Source organism: Astyanax mexicanus, chromosome 19, assembly GCF_023375975.1.
Source record: "Astyanax mexicanus isolate ESR-SI-001 chromosome 19, AstMex3_surface, whole genome shotgun sequence".
NCBI classification, from domain to species: domain Eukaryota; kingdom Metazoa; phylum Chordata; class Actinopteri; order Characiformes; family Acestrorhamphidae; genus Astyanax; species Astyanax mexicanus.
The window spans coordinates 27,529,629-27,556,206 of NC_064426.1; the positions used below are offsets into that span (position 1 = coordinate 27,529,629).

Consider the following 26,578-nt stretch of genomic DNA (forward strand, 5'->3'; position numbering starts at 1 on the left):
GTTTGAGGCATCTGTGTAGTTTGAGAGACTGAGTGAATTATGTTTACAAAACTGTAACTCAGACATTTCTTGGAAGTAGGCAAGTATTAAATCACCACAGACAATCTGAGTTGCAAAAAGTAATTTCCAAGAGGTACCCCTGGACATGGACTTGGGAAAAAAAAAAATATATATATATATATATATATATTATAATATAATATATATATGCCTGCGTACACATTTGTGTCTAATTCTGGATTCTGGGAGATTTTATCCGACTTGCGGGCATCAGGAAGCCGTTATTGATATGCGCTAGACTCCCGCAACTTTCGGGAGACTTGGCAAGTCTGACAACCCCTGAGAGCTGCTTGCTTTGTTAGCTGAGAAACAAAATTGTGGGCTCACCTTAATGGCTATTATTAATTAAATGGTTCCCACTCCTTAATAAGTCGTGGCCATTGCTTAATTATCTTGTTCCCACACCTTAATTATCGTGCTCCCACACCTTAATTATCTTGTTCCCACACCTAAATAAGTTGTGGCCACGCATTCTTTTTTTAAACATGATGCCATGAGGGGTCTGTAGATTTTAAATATAATGCTTCAAACAAACAGGTAAAAAATATATTATTAAAAAAATTTAAAAATACATTTTACATGCATCTATCCAGGCTGTCTATATGTCGGTCTGTCTGTATAATCATTTTGAGTATATTTGTGGTATTATGTTGTGTCCCTCGGGAGCGCCCTCTGGTGGCCGTGTGTTTTTCTGCAGGGCTGGTCTGTAGGAACCAACAGCAGAGACGCGTTTCTGGCCGGAGCGTTAGTCAGAGCTGCATCGTGGGGGAAGCTGTGTGTTGTGGAGGTCAGGAGGACTGGAGGAGCTGCTGCTGAGTGAAGATCAGGAGATCAAAACTCAGGTAAGAGACGCTGCTGATCAGAACAGCTCTCTGATCACTTTCACCACTTCACTAAGCGTTCATCACCCTCGAGCTCTGCGTGTACCGCTGCAGTGTGCTCCACGTGAGACTCGTAACCAGGCAACAGCAGTGGGTAACGTTATCAGCGTAACCTCGATTCTGACAGATTGATCACACATTTTTCCCATGGTGCTCTTCACATTGTTTATGCTGTTTAAGAAATGTGAATAGTCTCAGCCAAGTTTAGTTTTTTAGTATATTTTATTTAGTTTAAATAAATGTAAACATAAAACACAACTAATACAATACTAAAAAATAGAAAAAAGGAAATATGTAAATAAAAAAATGACATTTTCTAGTATGACATACAGTATAATTTTACATACAGCTCCTGAAAAAGGAGACAAGAGAAAAATAATGAATTTCTTTGATTTTACCAAATTAAAAACATCTGAAATATAATCAAGAGGAAGACATATGATCACGAGCCATCAAACCAAGCTGAACTGCTTGATTCTTTGCACCAGGGGTGGCATAAAGATATCCAAAATGTGTAAGACAGGTGGAGGGTAACATGCCAAGATGCACAAACACAGCTTGTCTAGTTTCTGTAGAGAAAAGATTGTTAATAGAATAGGACTATCTAAAGCAGCCAGTAGTGGGCTAGCTAGAACCATTTTAACATCCATGCTTATCAATCAAATCCTCACAGCAATGCTCAAAAAGAATGTAGTAGAAAGTCTTCAATGGCCAATGAAAACAGTTACTCCAATAAAAGCAGGATCAACTCTTTTTTTAATATCCTGATTTAGTAAGAAACACTGAATGAGAAGGTGTCACAATCTTGGGGTCTTTGGTTCAAGTCCCTATCTGGGTGAAGTTTCTATGTTCTGCTTTTGTCAGTGTGGGTTTCATCCCACAGTCCAAAAACATGGACATCAGGTAAATTGGATCCTCTAAAGCTGCCCATAAAAATGGAAACACTAAATTGACCTGTGTGTGTGTGTAAGATTGTATGATTGGTTGGTTGTTTCCGGTTGAAAGTGGCTGCCACTACTCACCGGTATGTGTGGATGTGTACTTGTGTGTGAAATGATTGTGTGTGAAAAGTGATTGCAAAGCGTCTTTGGGTGTCCAGAAAGGTGTTATACAAGTGTTACATCATTTATTAATTCATAAGATTGTGAATAATTTTTATGGCTTCACTGCTGTTGCACATGGATATGAACACCACTCACTAACATACACTTGGGTAGTGTAAATACTAGGGCTGGACCCGAATATTCGGGTATTCGGATATTCGTTCGTTGAGTAGGTATTCGGTTTTTAATTTTGGTATTCGGATATTCGTTTTTTTTTCTCCTTTCCAGAGTTCCACCTCACTCTAACCACTTCTGTTTTCGCGGGTCCCGTCAGAATATCTTGCGCGCGGGACAGAACTGAACTGTTATTGGCTGGAGCGGGAGTTTAATCCAGACGATGCGGGAGCAAATTAATAAATAGTTAAGAGAACTGTAATAATTGTAAAAAAAAAAAAAAAAAACCTAAAGAAAACTCTCAACGCGCAGGATGGACCGACACACACACGCACACACCGATGGTGTTTGGACTGGGGTAAGGAACGGGACCACACTATTCAGCGCTGCTGTTTTAATAAATATATAAGTAAATTTGAAGCATTAAATGTAGTTTATTTAATTTATATTAGGAACGTGGGGCGGGAGCGGCAGAAATGTGTATGTGGCGGGCGGGCGCGGGATTAAAAGAAGCAATTTTTTTGCGGAGCGGTAACGAGACAGAAACGCGGGAGCGTGGAAGAGTGGGTTTAAAAATCAGTCTTGCGCAGACCTCTATTATACATGATAAAAAAATGCAGGCTCTTCGAAACTGATTTATATAATAAAACGTAAGGGGTAATGTGGCAACAGTAGGGGCTAAATCGGTTACAAAAGCCTGGCCTACAAAAATGATGTCTGAACGAATTTCCTCTTATCTAATATAATTTAAAATGGTTTAAAAATATAAAATAATTTCTAAGCAAACGAAATATTTAATATTGAGCTTATAGCCCAAGTGCAAAAATACAAAATCAGTAATACGGCTATGCCCTGCACAATGCTTAAACCGAAATAGACCAAGTACAGTTTACAATGACTGTCCTCTAATATAATTAACAATGTTTAAGAATATAAAATACTTCCTGAACAAACTTTTTTTTTTGTTTGTTTTTTTAAGCAAATAAGCCTAAGTGTGAAAACACAAACAGCAATTTACTGGGCTGGCTTGCGCAGCGGAGAAACCGTGCAGCAGCCTCCTAGCCTGCTTACGCAGCGGATAAGCCGCGTGTGGGGCAGCAGAAATTCCGGGATGAAAACACAAAGAAATCTGGGCTAAAAACACAGAAAAAATATGGGGTGAAAACACAAAAATATGGGGGATAAAAACACCAAAAATCCGGGGTGAATATGTCTCGTCGGTCAGAGCAAATTTAACATTTTCAGTGGATTAAAGGGGCCGTGATTTGCTTTTTTTTATTTTATTTTTTTACCTCTTTTTTTAAAAACGAATATTCGAATATTCGCTTCGAATCAGTGCCGAATATCCGGAGCTCAAAAAACGCTATTCGGGCCAGCCCTAGTAAATACACACACGATTGTAGGCAGTGAGCACTCTCACCTGGAGTGGCAAGGACCCAAGCTTTTTCAAAAGCAATTTTCTAGGGGTAGTTATTGACCTACCTACCTTCCAACTCCAGTCTCACTTGGGGTCGACCCTTTGACACAATTACAACACAATTACATCCACAACAGTATTATCTGTCTCACCTTCTTCTATTCTCTCTTTCAGTCACGATGGCAAAGAAGAAGCGCTTGAGACTGATTGCAGAGATGGCCCGAAAGATCCGGGCCTACCGGGAGTTAAAAAGCCGCCCCCGGGACTCAGAACGCTATGCTCTGGACTATGAAACCATGACCCGCCCATTAACTGGTAAAAAACTGCCAGTACTGGCCTGGAAAGATGTGCGGCGAGAGACCACTCTCTTTTCGCTGCTGGCCGGCATGCGCATGTTTGGGGTGGGGCGACTCTTTACCCGCAAATCGTGGCTGGAGGAGCACAAGGAGCCCTGCTACTGGAAGATAACTAAAGTCAAAGTAGATTACACAGCTGAGGTAAGTGAGCCGAGTTTATGGCTCTGGCTCTGTGTGTCGGATTGTTTAAAACTGGGGTGTTGAACCTAATCCTTAAAGGGCCGGTGTGGCCGCATGTTTTCACTTGTCTGAAGACATGTGCTTCTGCTTGGATGGAATGAAAACCTGCAGTCAAACTGACCCTTTGTGGTTAAGGTTTGACACCCTTGGCTAAAAAGGACATTTGCCCTATCCCAAAGCCAAGGCTGCCACTGAGGTGGGCTGCAATTATTGGCTGCTACATCAAAGTAAGCTACTCCAGAGTTAGGGCCCTATATATACATCTGAGACATGCAGCTCATGTTGAGGAAGATTTCGAGGCCACAACTGATGTATTCTTCCTGGCCTTTGGTTACTCACAATTCTCTCAGCATGTACAGTGCCTGGGGGGTGGTGGGGGAAGCAACTCTACGAAAGCACCACAAAAATTGAGTAAAAATGTTTCAAAAGTTTATTTTTTTTAATTATAATTAATTTCAATAAGGATATGAAAAAGTTTTGTGTCTAAGTTGCAAGAGGTGGGACCTTATTGGTGACGTCACCATAAAGCGTTATTAGACTGTCCCATAGATGTGATCAATTGGCTAATAAAAAGAAGTCTTCAAGGAAGAGGCCTAATTAGGACCATACATTAACTAGGCCTAGTCTTTGGAACGCAGCTATTGTGCATTATTGTGTAAATTGCGTTAATTTCAATACATCAAATTGAGTTGAATTAAATTAAAATGTATGTTGAATGTATTGTTCCACTATAATTCCAAGAAAATCCACAAAACTATAACAATTATTCAATAATTTATTTATTTTTTCTTCTCCTGTAGAATATGGACCACGGAAAAGCATGGGGTATTTTAACATATAAAGGTAAGTAATGTATTAAGTGATCCTTTACTGGACAACAGGATGCAGATTTATACAGGTTGGCTGTTTAGGATTAAGTCAGAAACCAGTGCCTGCCCATGCATGTTCCTGCAGTATGAACTTAAACAATGTGGATTTTTATGTTTGTTTGTTATATTACTCTTATCTGTTTAAATCTTCTGCAGTTTTGAAAATACAGCCCCTACATTAGAACTCCTTAAATTTCTACATAAATTGTTTGATTTAAACAAATTGATTGTTTTCCAGGTAAAGATGAAGGCTCAGAGCAGGAGTTAGACAAGGTCATGTACCATGACTGGCGGCTTGTTCCCAAACACGAGGAGGAGGCTTTCAAGCTTTTTGAGCCTGTCCCCGAGCCCCCTGTTCGGCACGTGAGATACCCCCCGCTCCTGCGAGCCATGCTTCTCGCCCAGCAAGCTAAGCAGCTGGGCATAGATGCCAGCAGCCTGCCTGAGCCCAGCCTGCCTCTGAAGCGAGATGTGCTGCTCAGCAAAGAGTACTTCCGCAGCCAGGAGGAGAAACGGAAACTGGAGGGAACTCCAGTCTAGTACCACACCAAGTTTGTAAAATTAGAAACTAAAGGACATTGGCTGTTTGAACATCCCTTCTCCCCCCTTTTTTTTAAAGAAGGATTTGATGACCTGTGTAAAATATTCTGTACTGTATGTGCTACTATGATGTGTTGCTTATTGCAATATTTATGAATAAAAACAACATACCCACTAAACCTATGTCTGAACTGCTACAACTAAATTCCTTTTTTTTTTTTCTTTTCTTTTTTTTTTTTTTTAGATTTTTTTATTTATTTATCTACATATTAAAGCATTAGTGTTTCAACAATGACAAAACAAACAAAAGGTACACCGGATATACATACACATATACATATATGACCAGGAATCTGTCTAAACTGAATAAAAGTAAAAAGAAAGAAAAGATAAAACAATGAGTCTGTCTTCTAGATGGCGTGAATATATATACAGTGGTATGAAAAAGTTTGCGCATCCCTGATAATTTTAAAGAGTTTCCTTTATAAATCATCGTTGTTTGGATCAGCAATTTCAGTTACATATATCATATAACAGACAAACACAGGGATATTTGAGAGGTTAAGTAAAGTTTATAGGATTTACAGAGAGTGTATAAATGTTTTTTTTTTAAGAAAATTAGGCAGGCGCTATATTTAATGGAAATTGACTCGAACAACCAATAATTTATAAAGGAAAATCATGAAAATGAAAACTTTTTCATACCACTGTATATACATATGTTTATACACACATGAGCTTTAAAGTTGGCTTAAAATGAATATATATATATTGACAATAAACAAATTTAATGTACTGATTATAACTGTCCTGGTAGGAAATTAAAGAACAGATGCCGTATTGTCTTGAACCAACTACTCCAAGTACAAGAGCCTGTTCATGTCTTGATCATAGACTGTATACATACAGTATCAGTCAAAAGTTTGGACACAACTCTTCTGATTCATGTTTTTCTTTCTTTCTTTCTTTTCTATGTTGTTGATTAATATTAAACACATGAAAACAAGCTCCAGCTGAGAAAATTATTCCAGGTGACCCTACCTCATGAAGACACTGAAATTAAAATACCAAGAGTGTGCAGAGCTCTGTTCTCAAAGCTAAATGTGGTACTTAGAAGAATCTAAAGTAGACTTTAATATAAAATTCCCAATGTAGAAAGTCATAAAAAGAAAGAAAACATTGAATGAGAAGAGATGTGTCCAAACGTTTGACTGTACATACAGTCTGTGGTCTTCATGCACTGCAGTCAAAGGCAGTGAGTGAGCAAAGGAGTAGAGGTCGTTCACGCGCTCGTTTGCGCACGCGCTTTTCGCGGCGTTAGTGCGCGTGCTCAGGCGCGCCCTCTTCTTTCTCCCCAAAAACTCGTGGGACAGGCGGGACAGCCGGCGAGCTGGACTCAGCAGAACCATGATCTGCCTTTTCTTAAGCCTGTTCGCCTACATGTTTAAAACAGGTGAGTGATTTCTGAAGAGCCCCATAACACCGGATTCACACAGTAGTGTCTCAGCCTTTAGCCTCAGACTGCTTTAATTAACACGGGTAAATTTAAGAGTCTGAGTTAGCTAAGCTGGCTAACTGGCAGGGTAATTAGTTACTGTGGAAAATGTGAGTGCTAGCTGGTGCTGTGGAGTTTGTCTTTATGCGTATTTAACTCAGGGTTATAATAATAAACGTGTCCTGTTTAAAGTGTGCATGCGGTGTAACTTACTGCCTTCTTTTCTACGACCGTCGCTAATGTATTCCGAGCACTAGCTAACCTAACCTAGGCTGCTAAATAGCGTGTTGAAAAATTAGGCAAATAAAGCTGACTTGAGTTACAAAGATCCCATAACAAGTACACTAAAATCACCTCTCGCCAGTGTCTCAGGTGAGAAGTTGACATTAGTTACATTTATCGACATGTTTGTCAAAGTTCTGTGAACACTGTGGTAGTTTTAGTTAGGTTAGCTAGCATAAACAAAAGAAAATTCCACTATTGGTCCCTATGTTAAAGAATCAGTTCAGCAAACTCAACAAAACCTTCCATCTCTAAATGTCAGTTTGAGGGAATCGGTTCAGTGTAGTGAATCTTTTTTTCTCCTTTTTTGTCTCTGCAGTTCAGTTTCAAAGAAATAGGTTCAGTAAAGTAGTTCAAGGATTCAAGGTGATTTTATTGTCATTTTACATCACGCGTGGTACATGAAGTTGAACGAATTATAACAATATAATTGTGATATCGATATGAACAGTATAAAAGCTACCACCCTAGGTGTACATAATCACTGATAGAGCTGGGCTATATGGGAAAATATTGTATTGCAGAATTGAAATATAATCTTATGATACACAGTATCTATCGTGTTTTTACCTGAAAAAAAATCTATGCATGATGCTCTTCACCTCCATCACTCACAAACACAGAGCTTTGCGGCCTTACACCTTCTAGTGCAGCAGTAGGATGTTGTTTTTTATTTTATTTTAAGTGGCATGCCAGAGGATGGATCTGCTCAAATAGGCTTCTATGTAAAAATTGGGGCTTTTCAAAGATAAGACAAAACAGATTTAGTACTCAAGCTGAGAACTATGATGCATATATAAATTATCACCGCCCTGGTAACCGTCTTGTCCTCTCTCCATGTACTTGATAACATGTTTACATTTATGCACACGTGCACACATTTTTGATATCGGTTTGGTTTCACAAATGTTTTTTTATTATCTCTGCAGTTCAGTTTCGAAGAATCGGTTCAATAATGCGATTCTAAGGTCTTCTCACAACAGCTTGGGGTTTGCAACTAAAATTATACCATGATACTAGCATAGTACTTGTATAAAATGATTGACTTGATAAGTGAATGTTAAAAAAGCCAATGAACCCTTATTGTCTATTAATAGGTGAAACATACCAGTCCTGCTTAAATTTTTCATAAACATTTCTCAATCTTTAAAAAAAGATTGTTTTATTGCTTTCATGTACTTTTGTACGCAGACACATCACACTATTCAGATCAGATCATCAATAATACCGCCTCCTGCTGACGTCCAACCATCTGCTTATCAGAGAAGCACTGATACTGCTGCAGCTCAGCCAATCAGCTCTCCCTCCTGCCCTGCTTCTAAACCCATACATCACCCAGTTCCGTTCCTAAAATCCCCCTCCCATTTTTTAGCCTTTTTTAAAAGGTGGACTCAGCAAAAATCAGGGGGTTTAGTGCCTATTTAAACCTCCCATCTCTTTGTTGTTCCATGTTGCACCATGTTCCAGAGAAACATAATTTCCTTGCACTGTGTACCTGTACTTAGATGTAATGACAATGAAAGCTATTTGACTTAACTTGACTTGAAAGAATCAGATTAATTTCATGCATCTTTTTTTTTCTTTAATATCTGCAGTTCAGCTTAAAAGAATCGGTTCATTAATGTGATTCTAAGGTCACAACTGCTAAAATTATACCATGATATTAGCATGTTTGTGTCTTGTATAGAAAAGTGATACATGATTGACTTGATTGAAAATTAACTACATTTATAAACGTTTTTTTTCTTCGAAATACTGTGAATGTTTTGATTTTTTAAGGAATGTTAAGGAAACTAATGCCTTAAACTTATTTCATATTACTCTCATTGTGTTTTGTTTTTATTAAAGAATCGGTTCGTTGAACTTTAGTATAACTTACCAAATCTTACAAAAAATCAGTTTGAAGGAATCGGTTTGTTTGTGTGAATCGAATTGTAATCGCTGTAGTTCAGTTTGAAAGAATCGGTTCATCTATCTTGATTCGAGCTCCTCATCACTAGAGTTCAGTGGCCGTTAGCAGGTGAATCGCCTCTGCCTGTTTCTGTGTAAACCCTATTATTAGCGCCGTTTTTCTGATTGGTTGCCGAGTGTTCATCCCCCGGCGTTCCCTCACCTGATTGGTTGGTCTGTGTGTCGGACTGAACGCGCGAGGCGGCTGCACGCAGCATGGGCTCCAAAAGGTCACTTACAGACTCTGCAGATATTCTGGATTTAGGTGCGAAAATCGCCCGAATCACTGAATCAGGTACAGCAGAAAGGAGGCGTTTAATTTCTGAGTAGTTTAACGTTAATGAATAACCTAACCGTACCGAGTTTCACTGGCTGAGATTCCCGGTTCAGGGCGGGTCTTGCTGTTGTTATGAAGCCATCTGTTCAGCGGGTCTCTGAGCCTCAGTGTAATAGGTTTATAGTTTGGTATTAGCTTATTAAGAGTGTTGACTGCTTTGCCTAAGGTCCGTTTAAACGTGTCTGTATACAGCATGCAGTCCTGTATTTATGGAAACCTGAAAAATATAAGGATTCAAAAATTCATAATTAAATTTGAGAATGTTTAAAGTCAGATTAGTGCAATCTTTATTATTAATAAATGGATTTCTGGACAGTGGAATGGCTGATTTTTAACTGTTCTGAGTTTTCACTTCCACAACTAGAAGCAAACTAAACTAAATGTCTAGATTTAAACTAAACTGTATCATCCAAAATCCTCTTGAACCATGTTGTAATTATTTGCAGTTTTTACTTTTTTCCATACAATAAAAAGGCATTACTGTAAATGTTTATTTTTTTACTAATTTTATCATTATGACACACAATCGTGTATTTAGCAATGCATTTAATATACAGCTCTGGAAGAAATTAAGATACCATGTCAGTTTCTCTGATTTTGCTATTTATAAGGTATATGTTTAAGTAAAATTAACATTGTTTTATTCTATCAACTACTGACAACATTTCTCCCAAATTCCAAATAAAAATATTGTCATTTAGAGCAGATGCAGAGTTAGATATCAATATTTGGTGGGATAACCCTGGTTTTTAATCACTGTTTTCATGCATCTTGGTATGTTCTCCTCCACTAGTCTTGCACACTGCTTTTGGATAACTTTATGCCACTCCTGGTGCAGAAATTCAAGCAGTTTAGCTTGGATTGATGGCTTGTGATCTTCCTCTTGACTATAGTACAAAAGTTTTTCAATTTGGTAAAATCAAAGAAACTCATCATTTTTAAGCGTTCTTATTTTTTTTCCAGATCTGTAGTTAAAATATTAAACACAATTGACTATATGTCAATTGTGTTTAATATTTTAACTACAGATCTGGAAAAAAAATATATATATATATATATATATATATATATATATATATAAAATACATTTTTCCTAACTGCCTGTCATTTCCTGTGTGCTTATGTAAATGCTTTGCAGGATGGACGGGGGTAAATGAGAGAACCTTCCTCGCAGTGAAGCCGGATGGTGTTCAGAGGAAGCTAGTGGGAGAGATAATCCGCCGCTTTGAAAGAAAGGGCTTCAAACTGGTCGGCATGAAACTCCTGCAGGTAAAGGAAAGCTTGAAACTAATTAAAAAAAGGTTTGAGTGGCTTCCCTTTCTGTATTGTGACATTGCAGCTGCTTAACATTGCAGTCTGCATCAGTGACATAAACATAATTTCCTATGTCATACATTTTTTATTTATTTATTTTTGAACAGGCTTCTGAAGAACAGTTGATGGAGCACTACTGGGACTTGAGGGAAAGGCCGTTCTACAAAGGTCTAGTCAAATACATGAGCTCTGGACCCATTGTAGCTATGGTAAGATACAGATACTTCACCTGATTATCAAATTGCATCCTGTCTTATACTGTTACATATTCTAAGATATATATATATATATATATATATATATATATATATATATATATATATATATATATATATATATATATATATACTGTATGTCTATCTGTGTGTTTGTTCGCAAGGTTTGGCAAGGCCTTGATGTGGTAAGAATGTCCAGAAGGATGCTTGGAGAGACAAATCCTGCTGACTCCCTTCCAGGAACCATCAGAGGGGATTTCTGTGTAGAAGTGGGAAGGTTTGTGAGATGCTCCTAATTATGTTAAAATAACTGATTCATCAATTAAAATTAAGATTAATTCATTCTGAAAGCAAAATGCATCACAATGCATGTTTTAAAAGTACTTTTTGACATTCTCATTTACACATTCTCACCAAGGAGATCTTAAATTTCCTCAAACTTAGGTACTTTGACTTTAAAGATCACTGTTTGACTGCACATTTCCTTGTAAAGAGCCTAAATAGTCGTTTAAATGAACAAAGTGCATTTAATAGATGTAATAGAATCTTAATAGCAGCCTGGTGATTTTTACCTGTGTAGACAAATTGTCACAACAGGACTAATATAGGACATGTGGACCTGCAGCTGAAGGTATGCTAATACTGATGGCACAAATAACTGCTATGTATCTGTGGTGTTGCAGGAACGTTATTCATGGCAGTGATTCGGTGGAGAGCGCTCAGAGAGAAATCTCCCTGTGGTTCAAAGACTACGAGCTGTTCTGCTGGGACGAGAGCACTGATCACTGGATCTACGCGTGATACCCTTCACTTTCATCATTCACAAACACATACAGAGCTTTGCGGCCTTACACCTTCTAGTGCAGCAGTAGAAAGTTATTTTGTTGAAGTGGCATGCCAGAAGATCTATGTGAAGTTTTAGGCTTTTCAAAGATAAGATAAACACTGATTTAGTACTCATGCTGAGAACTGTGGTACGTAACCACTGAGATATATAAAAAATGATCACCGTCCTCTTAACACGTCCTCTCTCCATGTACTTGATAACATGTTTACATTTCTGTGCACACGTGCACACATTTTTGATATTTTCATTAATGCACATAAACGAGCAATATGTATGTTGATATATTTGTATGCTGTTACTTTATATGTTGCTGTCATGCAAAAACCTTGTATATCCTAAATGGCAGCTTTACAGGAGAAATTATTTCAAGTAATTTAGGCTCATTTCACTTGGTCCATTTCTCATAAATGAGCATTCATCATTTGATTCAATTAAAGAATAAAAAACTTAACATTATGGAAATGCAAGGTTTTGGTGGATACATTTGAACAAAATGTACATATTGCACTTAACAAGTAATAATATCTCAACTCTTTTTCTCTCAAATGGTGGTGCTTTTAGATTTACACATTGAATGAGATGCTGGAAGCAGGTCACCTCAACTATTTTTCTATTATCCATATCCATTTTCTTTTTTTAAACTTCAGGAAAGGTCAATGTCTCTATGCTGAGATTTTAGCTTTATGTGATGTAATGATTACATGTGTTGTAGATAAGTAAGACTTCAGGGCATGTTTATAAATTAGAATAATAAGAAAAGCAATAATAATAATTTGGGTTTTACTGATTATAACTGATTTGATAAAAAAATGAATGATAGATGTAGACTGGTTTGGTCTTGCTCTCTGTTTGCACTACGCTTTTACTCGCTGGCATTCTTATATGGAACATGATAATTTTATTAATCCAAATTAAGGATTTATCATAAGCTCTGTTGACCAAAATGTGTCCTGTTATGAAGTAAAAGGTTTTTAAAACAATGCTGATTACGATTTGTCTGTCCACCACCTGAGAATTAGCTGAATTTTCAAGGAGTTTAAAATGAGTGTTTTTTTACATCTTAGGGTAGAAAGCCTGAAGGTGAGGTGTGAGGTGTTATCTGGTGAGTGAAGATAAACACTGACAAATGTGCTTATGGGAAGGTAAATTATCAGGAGCTTGAGAGAGACCCAAGATTGAGTACCAGATTTGACCTGACAAGCTACTCTGATCACATTTGTCATGTGTGTGTGTGTATAAATATATAACTGAATATATTTACACACACATATATAACAACTGTTAAATCCAATATAACACAGGAAGACATGAAGTCCATCTTTCCAGAGCACGTTTATTTTTAATATTTAATATTTAACCACACATAAGAGAACAGATAGTGGTGAGTTACATACATAGCGATTTGGAGGGGTGTTCATCAACTGTCAGTCAGATGGGCAGCCAATCATAGCCCTCGATGAGCCTGCGACCCAGGCAGCTCACAGCTCACGGTTATTACATAGTTATATATGACTTTTTGTATGATTTATGCTTTTTAAACGATATATCCTTTACTTTGATCTTACTGCTTCGCTGACAAAAACCTTAAAAGCCTTAAAAGCATTTGAATGGGGTTCCCAACTATGTGCTTTCTTATTCAAAAAACATTATGTTATCATTTTAGGTCATTAGCTGTCCATTGTCTCATCGGTCATCTGTCCTCCCTCACAGTCACACTCCTAAGGCATACTTACTTACTGTATGTAACTTCAATATTTACATCTTTGTACACGTTTCTCACCTTTCCTTTACTCTTCATTTTTTCTTCTTCAGTTCTTCTTCTTATGTATTCTTATAAACAAGCTACTAAATTCAGACAAACCTGTCTTGTCTCCCTCCAACCAATCACAGACCCCTGGTCTTTAGTCCTTATCCAATCAGCTGCCTGTTGTCTTGGTGATTAGTGAGCTGTGAGCTGTTGGAAAGTTAAGAATAAAAGCTGTAAGGTGTTTTTAAGTATTTGTCAAAAATACTGGGTCATTTTTGGGAGAAGGTAATAATTGGACAGGATGCTTTTATCTAGGTTGGTTATAATAACTGCCATTCCGCTGTAAGATGCAAGAAGAGTCTTGAGCTGTACCTTGCGTATGTGTTTGTGTGTGTATGTGTGTGTGTGTGTGTGTTGGTTTTGAAGAGGGGGAAGGGCAGTCACAGGGGAAAATGAGTGAACATACAGGGAATAGTTACAATTTAGGAAATTCGGGTAAATACAGGCCTTTTGAGTGGGTGGGGGAGAATTGGGGGTAGTTACAGAGCTTAGGTTCAGAATTTTTGAGGGGCGGGGGCAGTGGGGCATAGTTAGGAATAGACAAGGTTTCATACAGAGAATTCGGGGCAGAGTTAAGGGGAATGCAGGCATAAGGTGTCTGATCGTATTACTCCGGGACATAGGACACCTGCCAAACAATGATATGGCTCCTCTCGGCTTTAGACAATGCAGGTTTGATCTGAGGGGCTTCACTGTCCGGTTCCTCCGTCTCATCATCTTCACCATCACCTGAGAAAAAAACGCATGACAAATAAATGTAGAGTATTAGATCACTTTATTATTGCTTATTAAAACCCATGTACAGCTCTGGAAAAAAGAGACCATTTAAAAATGATGAGTTTCTTTGATTTTACCAAATTGAAAACCTCTAAATGTAATCAATAGGAAGATGGATGATCACAAGCCATCAAACCAAGCTGAACTGCTTGAATTTGTGCACCAGTTATCCATGGCATAAAGTTATCCAAAAGCAGTGTGTAAGACTGGTGGAGAAGAACATGCCAAGATGCATAAAAACTGATTAAAATCCAGGGTTATTCCACCAAATATTAATTTCTGAACTCTTAAATGTTTATGAATATGAACTTGTTTTCTTTGCATTATTTAAGGTCTGAAAGCTCTGCATCTTTTTTGGTATTTCAGCCAGTTCTCATTTTCTGCCAATAAATGCCCTAAATGACAATATTTTTATTTAGAATTTGGGAGAAATGTTGTCTGTAGATTATGGAATAAAAAAACACTGTTAATTTTACTCAAACATATACCTATAAATAGCAAAATCAGAGAAGCTGATTCAGAAACTGAAGTGGTGTCTTAATTTCTTCTAGAAATTATGTGTATCTGTTTTAGACTGATTGAAAATCTGGCAGTTTTTCTACACACTTAGTTTTAAGGCTGGGAAATACATTGTCAAAACAGTACCAGTCAAAAGTTTGTACACACCTTAAATTGAGTGTTATTATTAAAAAATGTTATGCATTGTGGATGATTAGATGATTAATACTAAAATCATCTAAACTATAAGGAAAAACATATGAAATTATTTAGTAAACAAAAAAGTGTTAAACATACCAGAATGTTTTATACTTTATATTTTGCCCATGTTTTATAATTAAGATTCTTCAAAGCCTTTTGCTTAGATGACAGATTTTCACATCTTGGCTGGATTTTCTGGATTTACCAGTGTTATCAGTATAAATATCACAAAACAATAAATCTCACCTATGCGGAAGTCAATGTAACCCTCCCCTCCGCTGAGCACCAGCACGTTCTGAACACACTGAGCTTCACTCTGAGTCTCTGTTGGGGCTGAGGACCCCTGAGACTCAGACGGACTGTCCAACACACTTCCATTTAGTGTAGCCAATACGTTTCCTGGCATAACAAAGACAAAGCGGTTATTAGATATATAATTTTATATGTACAGTATGTGATAGACAGATAGATACAGCATATAGATGGAAACACAATATGATTAAATGTTTGTGGAGACCATTTTTAATGAATGTTTTCAGCTGCTTGAATTTGCACCCATTGCTGACATAGATGTGATGATTTAAACATACACAGCTTATCTAGTCCTGTAGAGAAATACTTCCAATACAGTAGAGTAGATAAACATTAAAGGAGTAATCAGTAGGAAATGAGAGTGAGTGTGTGAAATGGCTACAGCAGTCCAATTTCAAAACACCAGAGAGAGTTGTCTTCCCCACCCACCCCTCCCCAGACACCAAGCTCAGTCAGGTTGCCAAGCTGAGGACACTGAACCTACACGAACAAGTGCAAGAGGAGTTTAATAACTTCTACCATTATCAACTGCTAGCTGCGTTTAGTCTAAGCCAGGTGTCTTGTACCACAAAAAAGACAGATAATACACACTCCAGAGTTGGAGTTAATGCTTTACAGATCCCAGTAATAGAGCTTAGATCGGGCCCAAAAAGTCCAGCCAGACCCGGCCCACCCGTCTTTATGAGCCTGAGCCCGATTTAAACCCAGCATTTTTTTTAGTAAGTAGAGCGTTAAAACTGAGCATTTAAAAAACATTTTCGGGCAGTTTAAATGAGCGAAATCTGTTCAGAATGATGTTAAACACTGAAGAAGCATAGACCTATTATTTAAGAAAAATGTTTATTAAGAACAGATCTCCGAAAGATTAAAATACAAACAATGCGAACAATGATCCAAAGGCCTGAACATCAGTACATTAGGCTACAAGAATGATGTCTGAATGACTTTCCTCTAATCAAATATAATTTATAATATAAAATATTTTTTTTATAAAAAAAATATGCCCTGCACAATCATTAAACTGAAATAGACCAAAAACAATAACATAATTTACAATTACTTTTGTCTGCTTTAACAAAATGACAAATAACAATGTTTAGAAATATAAATTATTTTTTAAACAAACAATTTTTTATTTTATTTTAAGCATATAGCCTTGTACAACTTTTTTTAAAACACTGTTTGATTTATTTTTTAAAATCTAAGCTCTACCCAGTTATACACTGCTTAGTTAAAGAGATAACATATAAATCTACAGTAGATCTAGATTTCAGTTATGACCTGCCCTCACTGGTGTCAAGCGATGTCAGTGAAGAACAGAAATAAACAGATAAGTAGCTAACGCTAGCTACCTGCTAGAAATGGCCATAAGTAACATTTGCCATTACTTTTTGTATGTAAGAAATGACTCAACATATAATCACATCAGTAAATAAATTAAGTCAATATAGAGCCTAACTTTTGTTTTCTGACATCTATTTTTGGCATACTGAGCATACACTACTAATGTAGTTGCAGTTAGCATGATAGCATGACTGTGCTTATCTTGCTAACCTATTTTTTTTGGATTACAATAGCATACCATATCAGCACATCTCTGATCATTATTAATTTTTTTTCTTTCTAATTATTAGACAAAGATAAGACATTTGCTAGAGATAGAGATTTGATGAACATGAAGATAAATGCTCAGTGTATTAATAAACATGTTTCACATAAACAGCACGTTTATGATTGTTTTTTAAAACACTGAATTAATAAATAACAGTGAGAATCATCACTTGTAATGCATCAACAGAAAGGCATGGAATCCTAATATTCTCTAAGCAGTTTAATTTTGTTTAATTAACCACTTAAAAAGAGTCAGCTAAAGCAGTTACAGTAACAGCACTTACCTGGCACTGACACAAAAAATTTGACTGCATCCCGGTGTCCGTGGAAGCAGAGCTGAGCCTGAGCCATGGAGCAGTACGGGATGAAGCTGCCGTTTCCTTTCTCTGAGCTACTGTCGTCAGCGTACACGTGGATCACACCCCCCGCAGACGTGGGAGACACTTTGTTCGCTGGATCACAAGAATAAAATCAATTAGCAAGACTATAAAAGCTGCTAATGAAAAGTACCAGCAGGTCAACGCAGAAATGACACGAATCCACACTGTTGTATAGCAGGTATGTGAGGGAGGGAACAGATCTGATAATGAAATACAGGAATGGTAAAAACTTAAAGAAATACTGTTTCACATAAACTATATTGCCAAAAGTATTCGCTCACCAATCCAAACCACTTCCACATGGCCACAGGTGTATAAAATCAAGGACCTACGCATGCAGATTTTCTTCTGCAAACATTAGTGAAAGAATGAGTTGCCTCAGGAGGTCAGGGAAGTCTAGTGTGGTACTGTGATAGGATGCAGCACCTGTGCAACTAGTCCAGTCGTGAAATTTTCGCCTCACTACTAAATATTCCATAGTCAACTGTCAGTGATATTATAAAACAAGGGATATGACTGGAAATGAAAAAACTTTTTCTGTCAACGTAAAATAACAGAGCCGGGTCAGGGGATGCTGAGGTACAAAGTGCACAGAGGTCACCAACTTTCTGCAGAGTCAATCACTCTTTATGTGGGCTTCAGATCAGCTAAAGAACAGTACAGCTTAGAGAGAGCTTCATGGAATGGGTTTCCAAGGCTGAGCCGCTCCATTTAGACCTCACATCACCAAACACAATGCAAGTTATCAGATACTTTTGGCAATATAGTGTATAAACATTATCATGAGAAAACCTTCAAAACAGAACAGTGATGTAATTTATGTATTTTAAAAGCCCTATAATGGAAAATATAGTTGAATAACCATGTCATATTTTGCACCCTGGCTTTGCCTTTAGTTTTCAATGGCAGAGATTTTCTCATGACAACAGCAATACACATCACACCATGGAATAATCTTTTTATGTTTATGATGACAAAACATAACATAACCCAAAAAAACGTGAACCATATGATTGTGCCATAACTGAAATAAACCACAATACGAAAAAAACACTCAGATTAACAGAAATACAAAATAAGGAGAAGAAAAGAAGAAAAAGCAGACATGATGGCAGGAACGTGACACTGAGAAAAAGGCGACAGACAGAACACTAGACTTACCCCTCAGTCCGAGGAGCTGGCCGCGGTGCAGGACTACAGCTACAGGAGTACGGAAGAAGAAAAAAAAAGGAGAGGACGGCAACATTCATCAGACAAAGGAGAGAGTGAGGAGACAAGGAGCGAAAAAGGAAATAAACGCAGAACAGGCACAGAAAAGGGTTAACAGAAAAGGAAGAAAGAAAGAAAGAAGTGATACAGTTAGACAGTTAGAGTAGTGGACGAATCAAAAGAGAGATTTGAGAAGGGGAACAAGGGTTGTTTTTCACATTCTAAACAAGGAATGTAATCATTTTAACAAGCTTTTCAAGTTCAGATAAAGATCGGAAGATTATTTTTTTTCTCTCACCCTAAATACAGTCAATAAAGACATCTATTAGTAGTATTAAGTTAATAGACTGAACATGTTTCGGAGTTTTGTTAAAAGGACCATGCCTAAAGCAGTTCTTCTTTCCAATCTAACATCCTATAAATCCCCTGTACTTCTCTTTCATGTTATGATGAGTTTTGGAACCCTCAACTGTCCCATCTCCTAACTCTGTTATCTCTCCTTTGAGTCTATTTATAGGAGAGGATAAGCAGAAGTTGCCCAAATTCTCTGAGATTTTCCCCTCTTGTCTTTCTCTTCCCAGGTAGCCATAATCTGATGGCATGTTTCTAACTAACAAACTGGTGTTTAGAAGAGAAAGATGCAATTTTCTACCATTTGACAGACTTTGTAAAGGGGCTGGACAGGCCATGTCTTCAGACCTAAACCCAAATGAGCATCTGTGGGGCATCCTCAAACGGTATGTGGAGGAAAGCAATGTCAGTAACATCCACCAGCTCTGTGATGTTGTTGTGGAGCAATGGAACCTGTGAAGCTTAACTCCATGCCTAAGAGAGTTAAGGCAGTGCTGGAAAATAATGGTGACCACACAAGTACAGATAAGGGCACTCTTCTTCATTGTATGTGGCAATGTACAGAACTTCAGATATATTGGAAAGAGGTTACAAGATTTATTTCTCGTATAATTGAATGTGATATGCCAATGGATTGTAAACTTTGTTTGCTGCACATTTGTCCTGATGGTTTTGGAGGGACTGAAATAAGGAGAAAGCTTGTCAGTTTTTGCCTATTACAGGCCAAGCATGTGATTGCGTTAAACTGGAAAAACACTGAGAGACCCAAGATAAACCAATGGATTAAACAAATGTCCAGCAAGCTGGCATTGGAGAAACTGACCTATATAGCTAAAGGAAAGCTTGAGGACTTTGAAGACATGTGGTTACCCTTCTTGGGATTTGTAACAAAATTGTAACATGTAAAAATGTAAAGATGTAAAGTTTGTATCAATAGAGTGGTTTTTCTAATTGGGTTTTAGGGTGGGGGATGATTTGTGGTTGTAAAATGCTGAAAATTAATAAAGATATTTGTGAGAAAAAAAAGGGGACCACACAAAACGTTGATACAATTTGGCCACTTTAGACATTAATGGCTGTGTGTTGAGTTATTTTAAGGGCACAGCAAATTTACACTGTTAAACAAGCTGTACACTGTCTACTTTACATTGTATCAAAGTGTCATATCTTTAGTGTTGTTGCATGAAATTGTTTTAGAAGAACTGTTAAACATTGTCTTAATATTGAATTTTCGTCACCCAATATCACAACCTACATTCAACCAAATACGAACATCTATTGGGGGTGAGGCTCACACAAGCAGGATGGCAGCCAGAAGCCAAACTTTAGACACCAGACATATTTTGGCTGATGGGCCATATTTGGAGAAATCTGTATAAATCTAATATTTGGTTCTACTTTCATGGTTCTTTTTGGTTATACAGATGTACAGACAGACATATAGATACAATTCGCAGACACTTACTCTCAGTTAGAGGGATTGAGATGACCACTCCATTTCCGGTTCCCACCCACAACCTGTTACCTCCAATCAGCAGGGCTGTAATACGAACAAATGAAAAGCCCAGCTTTCCTGTACCTGTCAGACAGAGGCAACAAAATAGAATTCAATCTAAGAGTACAAAATCGGAACTGCCAAAAATACAAAATTACTCCTGTAATTTGTAAAGCACTTTGAATGACCATTGTGCATGAAAGGTGCTATATAAATAAACGTGCCTTGCTTTGCTGAAGTGAATGCTACACACTAAGACACTTTCTGTAGCCCACTGATTAGAATTTGTTGACTATTGGGTTACGTTTGGATTTAACCCTGTAACATGACCACTTTACATACCATTCAATTCAGTTAGATTTGATTTAATTCATAATACTGGGTTCATAAAACAAAATTCTTCAGTTACTTAAGAAAATCTAAAAAATTAATTGTATCTACTGCATGTTGTTGCAAAATCTATTAACAGTTTAGGAATTTGGAAAGCAAGCTGGTGGACTGAGGTGAATGTTTGCTATAGGTTGCTGTTGTTGGTTGTTTGCAAACTCTAGTGTTCACACATAGTGTTTTTCCACTGACTGTTCTGGTTTTGCAAACCTAATTTTGAACCGTTCACCGCGTTTCCACCCACAAAAGTAGGTTCCGGAACCAGGAACGTTCGTTCTCAGCAGGAACTGAAGAATACTAGGTTCTTAAGCGCGAACCGTGACCTCTTCTGTTTACCGTCGCTAATTGTGCAACTACAGTAGAAGCCATATTTTAATAAGCTGATTCATCTTTACAATTTATTGTCATCCACGTTCAACCCCATATTTGCACATTATCATATTCCTAATTTGGCATTTATCTTTGATTTTGTGATGCACTGTAATGAGTTACCGAGCATTTTGCTGACGTAGGGCTCGATGTCCACGTCCTGCAGGTGTTGGTGTGTGAGTGCGTGGTACAGTCGCAGTGTAGAGTCCAAACGAATGGACACCCACACACCATCTCCAATCCATGCAAGCTGCCGGACCTGGCTCTCCCTGCGTGGGTGGGCATCAAATGATTTCTGCCAAAAGGAATAGAACAGAGAAGAACAAAGGACGAGGCTGAATCCAGGTCTTAGCTTTGAAGCTATATAGGTATAAAATACTTGCTTTAACTACACCTTCATTTAACCATGATGGCTGCTTTGGTGCGTTGGTTGTACGTATCCTATGAAATGGACAAAGCAAGCACCAAAATTGCTTTTAACCTTTTTAAGAAAGGTCTGCAATTACCTACATCTGTACAATGCTTTTCAGAACAGCTGGGATCATTATTATTAGTATTATCTTAAATAAAGTTGATATAAAAGCCTGGTAACTAACTGTTCTTGGTCTGCCCTCTAGTGGAAACCTCCAGTAAAACGTGTAGCACAAAAGACAGCATATGGACAGTTCCATGCACAATACAGCAGATTGACTATGGCCAAACAGAAAGTATATCTCTTGCCTTAGGGATATTTAGCTGTGGAAAAAAATAAGAGACCACTTCATTTTCCCAGATTTTGCTATTTAAATTTATATGTTTAAGTAAAATGAACAATGTTTTTTATTCTATAAACTACAGACAACATTTCTTCCAAATTCCAAATAAAAATATTATCATTTAGAGCATTTATTTGCAGAAAATGAGAAATGGCTGAAATAAAAAAGAAGATGCAGAGCTTTCAGAAATCAAATGAAGCAAAGAAAACAAGTTCATATTCATAAAGCTTTAAGAGTTCAGAAATCAGTATTTGATGGAATAACCCTGTTTTTTTAAACACAGTTTTGATTATCCTGGCATGTTCTCCTCCACCAGTCTTACACACTGCTTTTGGATAACTGTATGCCACTTCTGGTGCAAAAATTCAAGTAGTTTAGCTTGGTTTGATGGCTTGTGATAATCTATTTTCCTCTTGATTATATTCCAGAGGTTTTCAATTTGGTAAAGTCAAAGAAACTCTTTTTTTTCCAGAGCTGTATATGATATATAATGATGTTTGAAGCCATTTTTTAATTATTAATCCAAGAAGATGACAATTTTTTTTTCTACAATGTTTGCGTCAAACGTGGTGCCTTTGTATTTGTTGTGCCACATAAAAAGGAGTCTGTGCAAAATAGCATGCTTTGAGCTTTACAATTAAATGTAAACAATATTTTTTTTGTAATCAAGGTACTAGAATTATTTGACCCCTAGATTTCTAGATCTTTGCTTTTAAGCAGTTTGTAATAACTGACAAACCCAGAGAGAGTGGAAGACACCTGAAAACAATTATGGGTTTAGTTAATTAAATTTAACAATTCAACGAAGTTTGAGGGAGAAAAAAGTGCTGATACTTTACTCCACCCACCCACCTTTCCTTCCTGTTCAGAGGACCAAAATCTGAGTTGGACTCACCTCAATCTGCATGCTCTTTGGCTGGATGACGTGGATCTTGTTCTTGTAGCCACACCAGACCTTGTCATGGACCACCGCCATACAACGAATGGAGTGGTGGGGACGACCCAGGTCCATCAGATGATAATTAGTTAAGTCCCACAGACCGTCTGTGTGTGAATCACATACAGTATGTCCACAAGTATGAGTAGAAGGTCACAAAAGAGTCTTATTTTCAATCTTATATATTTATACTAGTATTGGAATATTGCTAAATAGTTTACTGACAGTATTTACAATCTAAAAGGTTATACTTTTACCAAGATTTAAAATACTTCACAGACCTTCAGCTCTGTGGAAAATGGCAAGTGTTCCATCTGCCAGGGCCACCAAAACCCTTCCTTTAACGTGCCTACCAGAGCAAGACAGAAAACGAGAGTCAAAGACAGAGAGAAACAGAAAAGAAGCATCTCACTTTAAAATGTCTTTATATTTCAATGACACGACAATACACTTACACTAGGCTGAGTACAGAGTCTTTGAGCTTGATGGAGTGAAGGCATTTTTTCCAGTTTGCCACTGCAGAATGCACGTACAGCCTAGGTAGACACAGTGCACAGACATATTAAACACATTATACACTCGCTTCACGTCTAGACGTACAAAACTGCTTTAAAAATGTTAGGATGTGAGATAAAATTTAAATAAATGTTAATAAAAAAGGAATGCAGTGGTCAATATTGGATGCTTGTGATCTCCAGGCCCTCAGGCAGTACTGCATAAAAAACAGGGATTATACTGAAACATACAGCTCTGGAAAAAATTAAGAGACCACTTCAGTTTCTGAATCAGTTTCTCTGATTTTGCTATTTATAAGTATATGTTTGAGTAACATGAAAATTATTGTTTTATTCTATAAACTACAGAGTTTATAGAAAGTTTTAAGAGCTCAGAAATCAATATTTGGTGGAATAACCCTGGTTTTTAATCACAGTTTTCATGCATCTTGGCATGTTCTCCTCCAACAGTCTTACACACTGCTTTTGGATAACTTGATGCCACTCCTGGTGCAAAAAATCAAACTGTTCAACTTGGTTTGATGGCTTGTGGTCATCCATCTTCCTCTTGAAGTGGTCTCTTATTGTTTTATAGAGATGTATTCCAGCAATACAATGCTAAACCACAGACTACAGACTGGGTGCTGAACTGGCCAATTAAAAACTATTTGGTTCATCATGAAATGAAGTAGCCATCAATGAAGACCAGAACAAGATTTTAGAAATGAATGTGACAACGTTCCTCTTCCAAAAACTCCAGCAGATTGCCTCCTTTTGCAGACATTTACAGACTGTTTTTAAAAGAAGAGAGGAAGCTACAAAATGATGGAAATGACCCTATCACAACTTTTTGGAAAGGTTGCAGTTTATCAAAAGACTGGAAATAATATTTGGATCTATGGGACTGGCAAATAATTGCCTTCTGGTTTTATTTATATTTATTTACATTTGTATTTTACACATTTCAACATTTTTTTGGACCTGGGGTTGTATCTACCACAGTGGTAAATCACACAAATCACCTTCTGGAAAGTGTCTGAGGTGATGAAACCTAAAGGGAAGTGTATATGAAGCTTACCAGCCATTCTGTGCACCCAGCCACATGGTAGGTGCGACGCTGGTGCCGGCACGATCGTCTCCGCCCTCTTGTGAGTCCTGTGGCGCTGAAGTCACTTGTTCCTTTGGAGCACCACCCTCACTGAACATTAACCAACAACACAAACATTACAGGTTTTCCATACAGCCTTTTATACTGAGCTATAAATTCCAGTATAACCAGTCTAACTAGAACACAACTGTATGCAAATGTTCGGACACACCGTTTTTTTTATTTCATTTAAGATTTTGTCATTATTATTTTCAGTCAATAAAACACATTGTTTAACCAGGAGTGCCAAAGCTTTGCATATGATTAAACATCAGCACCGTGAACTATATACAGGTCTCCACAACACATGGTATAATACTAATAAACACACTAAAGCCCTAAATGTCCTGCTTTTCTATCTTTCAGTTGTTTCAGACTGGACTAAAATGCATTATTGACATTATCATTAACACACTGCTTTTGATTGGTACTGCAAATAATAACAAAATGTAGATATTTCTATTAATTTAACCAAATATTAATTCAAAATGTATTTAAGTCTGCACATTTTTGGATATTTGGAGTATAAAAGGGTCCAAATATCCTTCAATTGATCCAATTCAAAATGAACAAATGAATCATCTGGAGTGCAACAATTCCATTACATGTTTTGTAATAATTAGATTAACAGCTATATCTGTAACAAATACTTCATACTACTATACATATAATCTGAATATGAAACTCTCAACTGTAATTCAGAGTCAACAAATTAATCAAACTAATAGCTGAGGTTCTATCTAGTGAGAGGAATGTGCTGAGAGGCTTATAGTGAATTATATCAGCAAAGTGACAAAAAAATCCACTTATGTTTTAAAATTACTGCATAATTTTATGGCTGAAAGGTTTATAAAGACAAAGTGGGTTTGGTGGGAAATTATGACATGGGTCATTTTATAGATTGCATTTTAATTTCATAATACTTAAGCAAAGTCATATTTTAGTTTTACAGTATATGTATTTAAATTGTATTTAAAATCTATCTAAGTACACCTGAATATATATATTTAATAATCGTAAATGTGTTTTCTTTAGGAGCTAGTTTGCCTTTCAATGCTGAGCATGTAAATCCACTCAGTTTTGTCCTAATTCAATATTCATTATCATCAGGGATTCGGCTGTATTAACAAAGGATCATATTCAGGGCTTAATGAGGAAATCAGCCAACTATTGGCTTTTCTGCTTCCTAAACTGCTACACTGACTAGTGGCAGTGTCCACATTTTGATGGTCCCTTTTTAGCACTATTTAATAGAGGGAAAAATACATGCTCATTTCGGACAAGCTGAAAGATACAGATCCATTACTGATGTGTGTGCAAGAGTGCAAGAAACATGTAGACTAAGGCAAAAGAGTATAATTACATGACTTTTTCAAATACATGACTTGGCCCCACCCCATTCAACAAAGTTAAAGTGAAAGTGCTATTTTGAAGCACAAACACTACAAATACTACCACCATTGTGAATTGTGTCAATTTTGAGTTACTGTTTTTCTGAAGAGAGAATTTCACACCAAACCACTCCCAATCACTTTGTTTACACCTAAGCCAGCTTGGTACGATTACACTTCACTATGAGTCAGTCAGGGGTGTTTCACTGTATATCAGATAACTGTCACATTGGCGAGGTGTCTCTACAACAGGGCGTTTCAGGTGCACTTCACTCTTCTACTGATTATCTACTCTATTTAGAGGTGCTATCACACCATAAGCCTGGGTCCCACTGCCAGATATGTTGCCATGGTTACTGACAGAATAAGAGAGTCACTGTCGAAGAAAAAAAAAAATCAAAGAAACACTTACTGCTCCAGTAAAGAGATTTTGAAGTCAATGTTTGTGCACAGTACTGTATGTGTCATATTCCAACAGTATAAAATGCTCTTTACTG

The 26,578-nt window shown here is 37.2% G+C and overlaps 3 protein-coding genes across 14 annotated transcripts in view; 2 read left to right on the top strand and 1 right to left on the bottom strand.

Moving 5' to 3' along the window:
• The first annotated feature begins 751 nt into the window (after positions 1 to 751).
• On the top strand, positions 752 to 5,699 carry mrps34 (mitochondrial ribosomal protein S34). The gene is made up of 4 exons (XM_007256301.4): positions 752 to 902; positions 3,750 to 4,072; positions 4,912 to 4,954; positions 5,219 to 5,699. Exons 2-4 carry the CDS (start codon positions 3,755 to 3,757, stop codon positions 5,518 to 5,520), a joined length of 663 nt encoding a protein of 220 aa, XP_007256363.1. The 5' UTR covers positions 752 to 902; positions 3,750 to 3,754; the 3' UTR covers positions 5,521 to 5,699.
• Positions 5,700 to 6,827: 1,128 nt separating this feature from the next.
• Positions 6,828 to 12,940, top strand: nme3 (NME/NM23 nucleoside diphosphate kinase 3). 2 transcript variants are annotated; one of them, XM_049467663.1, is made up of 5 exons: positions 6,828 to 6,973; positions 10,723 to 10,853; positions 11,006 to 11,107; positions 11,278 to 11,390; positions 11,797 to 12,940. In XM_049467663.1, the coding sequence occupies exons 1-5, from the start codon at positions 6,928 to 6,930 to the stop codon at positions 11,912 to 11,914; spliced, it is 510 nt and encodes a 169-aa protein (XP_049323620.1). In that variant the 5' UTR covers positions 6,828 to 6,927; the 3' UTR covers positions 11,915 to 12,940. The 2 variants fall into 2 exon arrangements, with proteins under 2 accessions (XP_049323620.1, XP_049323619.1); XM_049467662.1 differs by lacking the exon at positions 6,828 to 6,973 and adding an exon at positions 9,423 to 9,542.
• Positions 12,941 to 13,273: 333 nt separating this feature from the next.
• Positions 13,274 to 26,578, bottom strand: part of mapk8ip3 (mitogen-activated protein kinase 8 interacting protein 3) — a 70,417-nt gene continuing 57,112 nt past the window's right edge. For 9 of the 11 annotated variants that reach the window (XM_049467660.1, XM_022672251.2, XM_022672228.2 and 6 more), the window contains 10 exons: positions 24,622 to 24,741; positions 23,505 to 23,585; positions 23,331 to 23,398; positions 23,008 to 23,156; positions 21,481 to 21,652; positions 20,572 to 20,685; positions 18,708 to 18,746; positions 17,451 to 17,618; positions 15,490 to 15,642; positions 13,274 to 14,496 (listed from right to left, as the gene is read on the bottom strand). In XM_049467660.1, the coding sequence (XP_049323617.1) occupies positions 14,375 to 14,496; positions 15,490 to 15,642; positions 17,451 to 17,618; positions 18,708 to 18,746; positions 20,572 to 20,685; positions 21,481 to 21,652; positions 23,008 to 23,156; positions 23,331 to 23,398; positions 23,505 to 23,585; positions 24,622 to 24,741 (1,186 nt within the window). In that variant the 3' untranslated portion in view covers positions 13,274 to 14,374. The remainder of the gene's footprint in view (positions 14,497 to 15,489; positions 15,643 to 17,450; positions 17,619 to 18,707; positions 18,747 to 20,571; positions 20,686 to 21,480; positions 21,653 to 23,007; positions 23,157 to 23,330; positions 23,399 to 23,504; positions 23,586 to 24,621; positions 24,742 to 26,578) is intronic. The other 2 variants (XM_022672293.2, XM_022672284.2) reach the window with 1 other exon arrangement.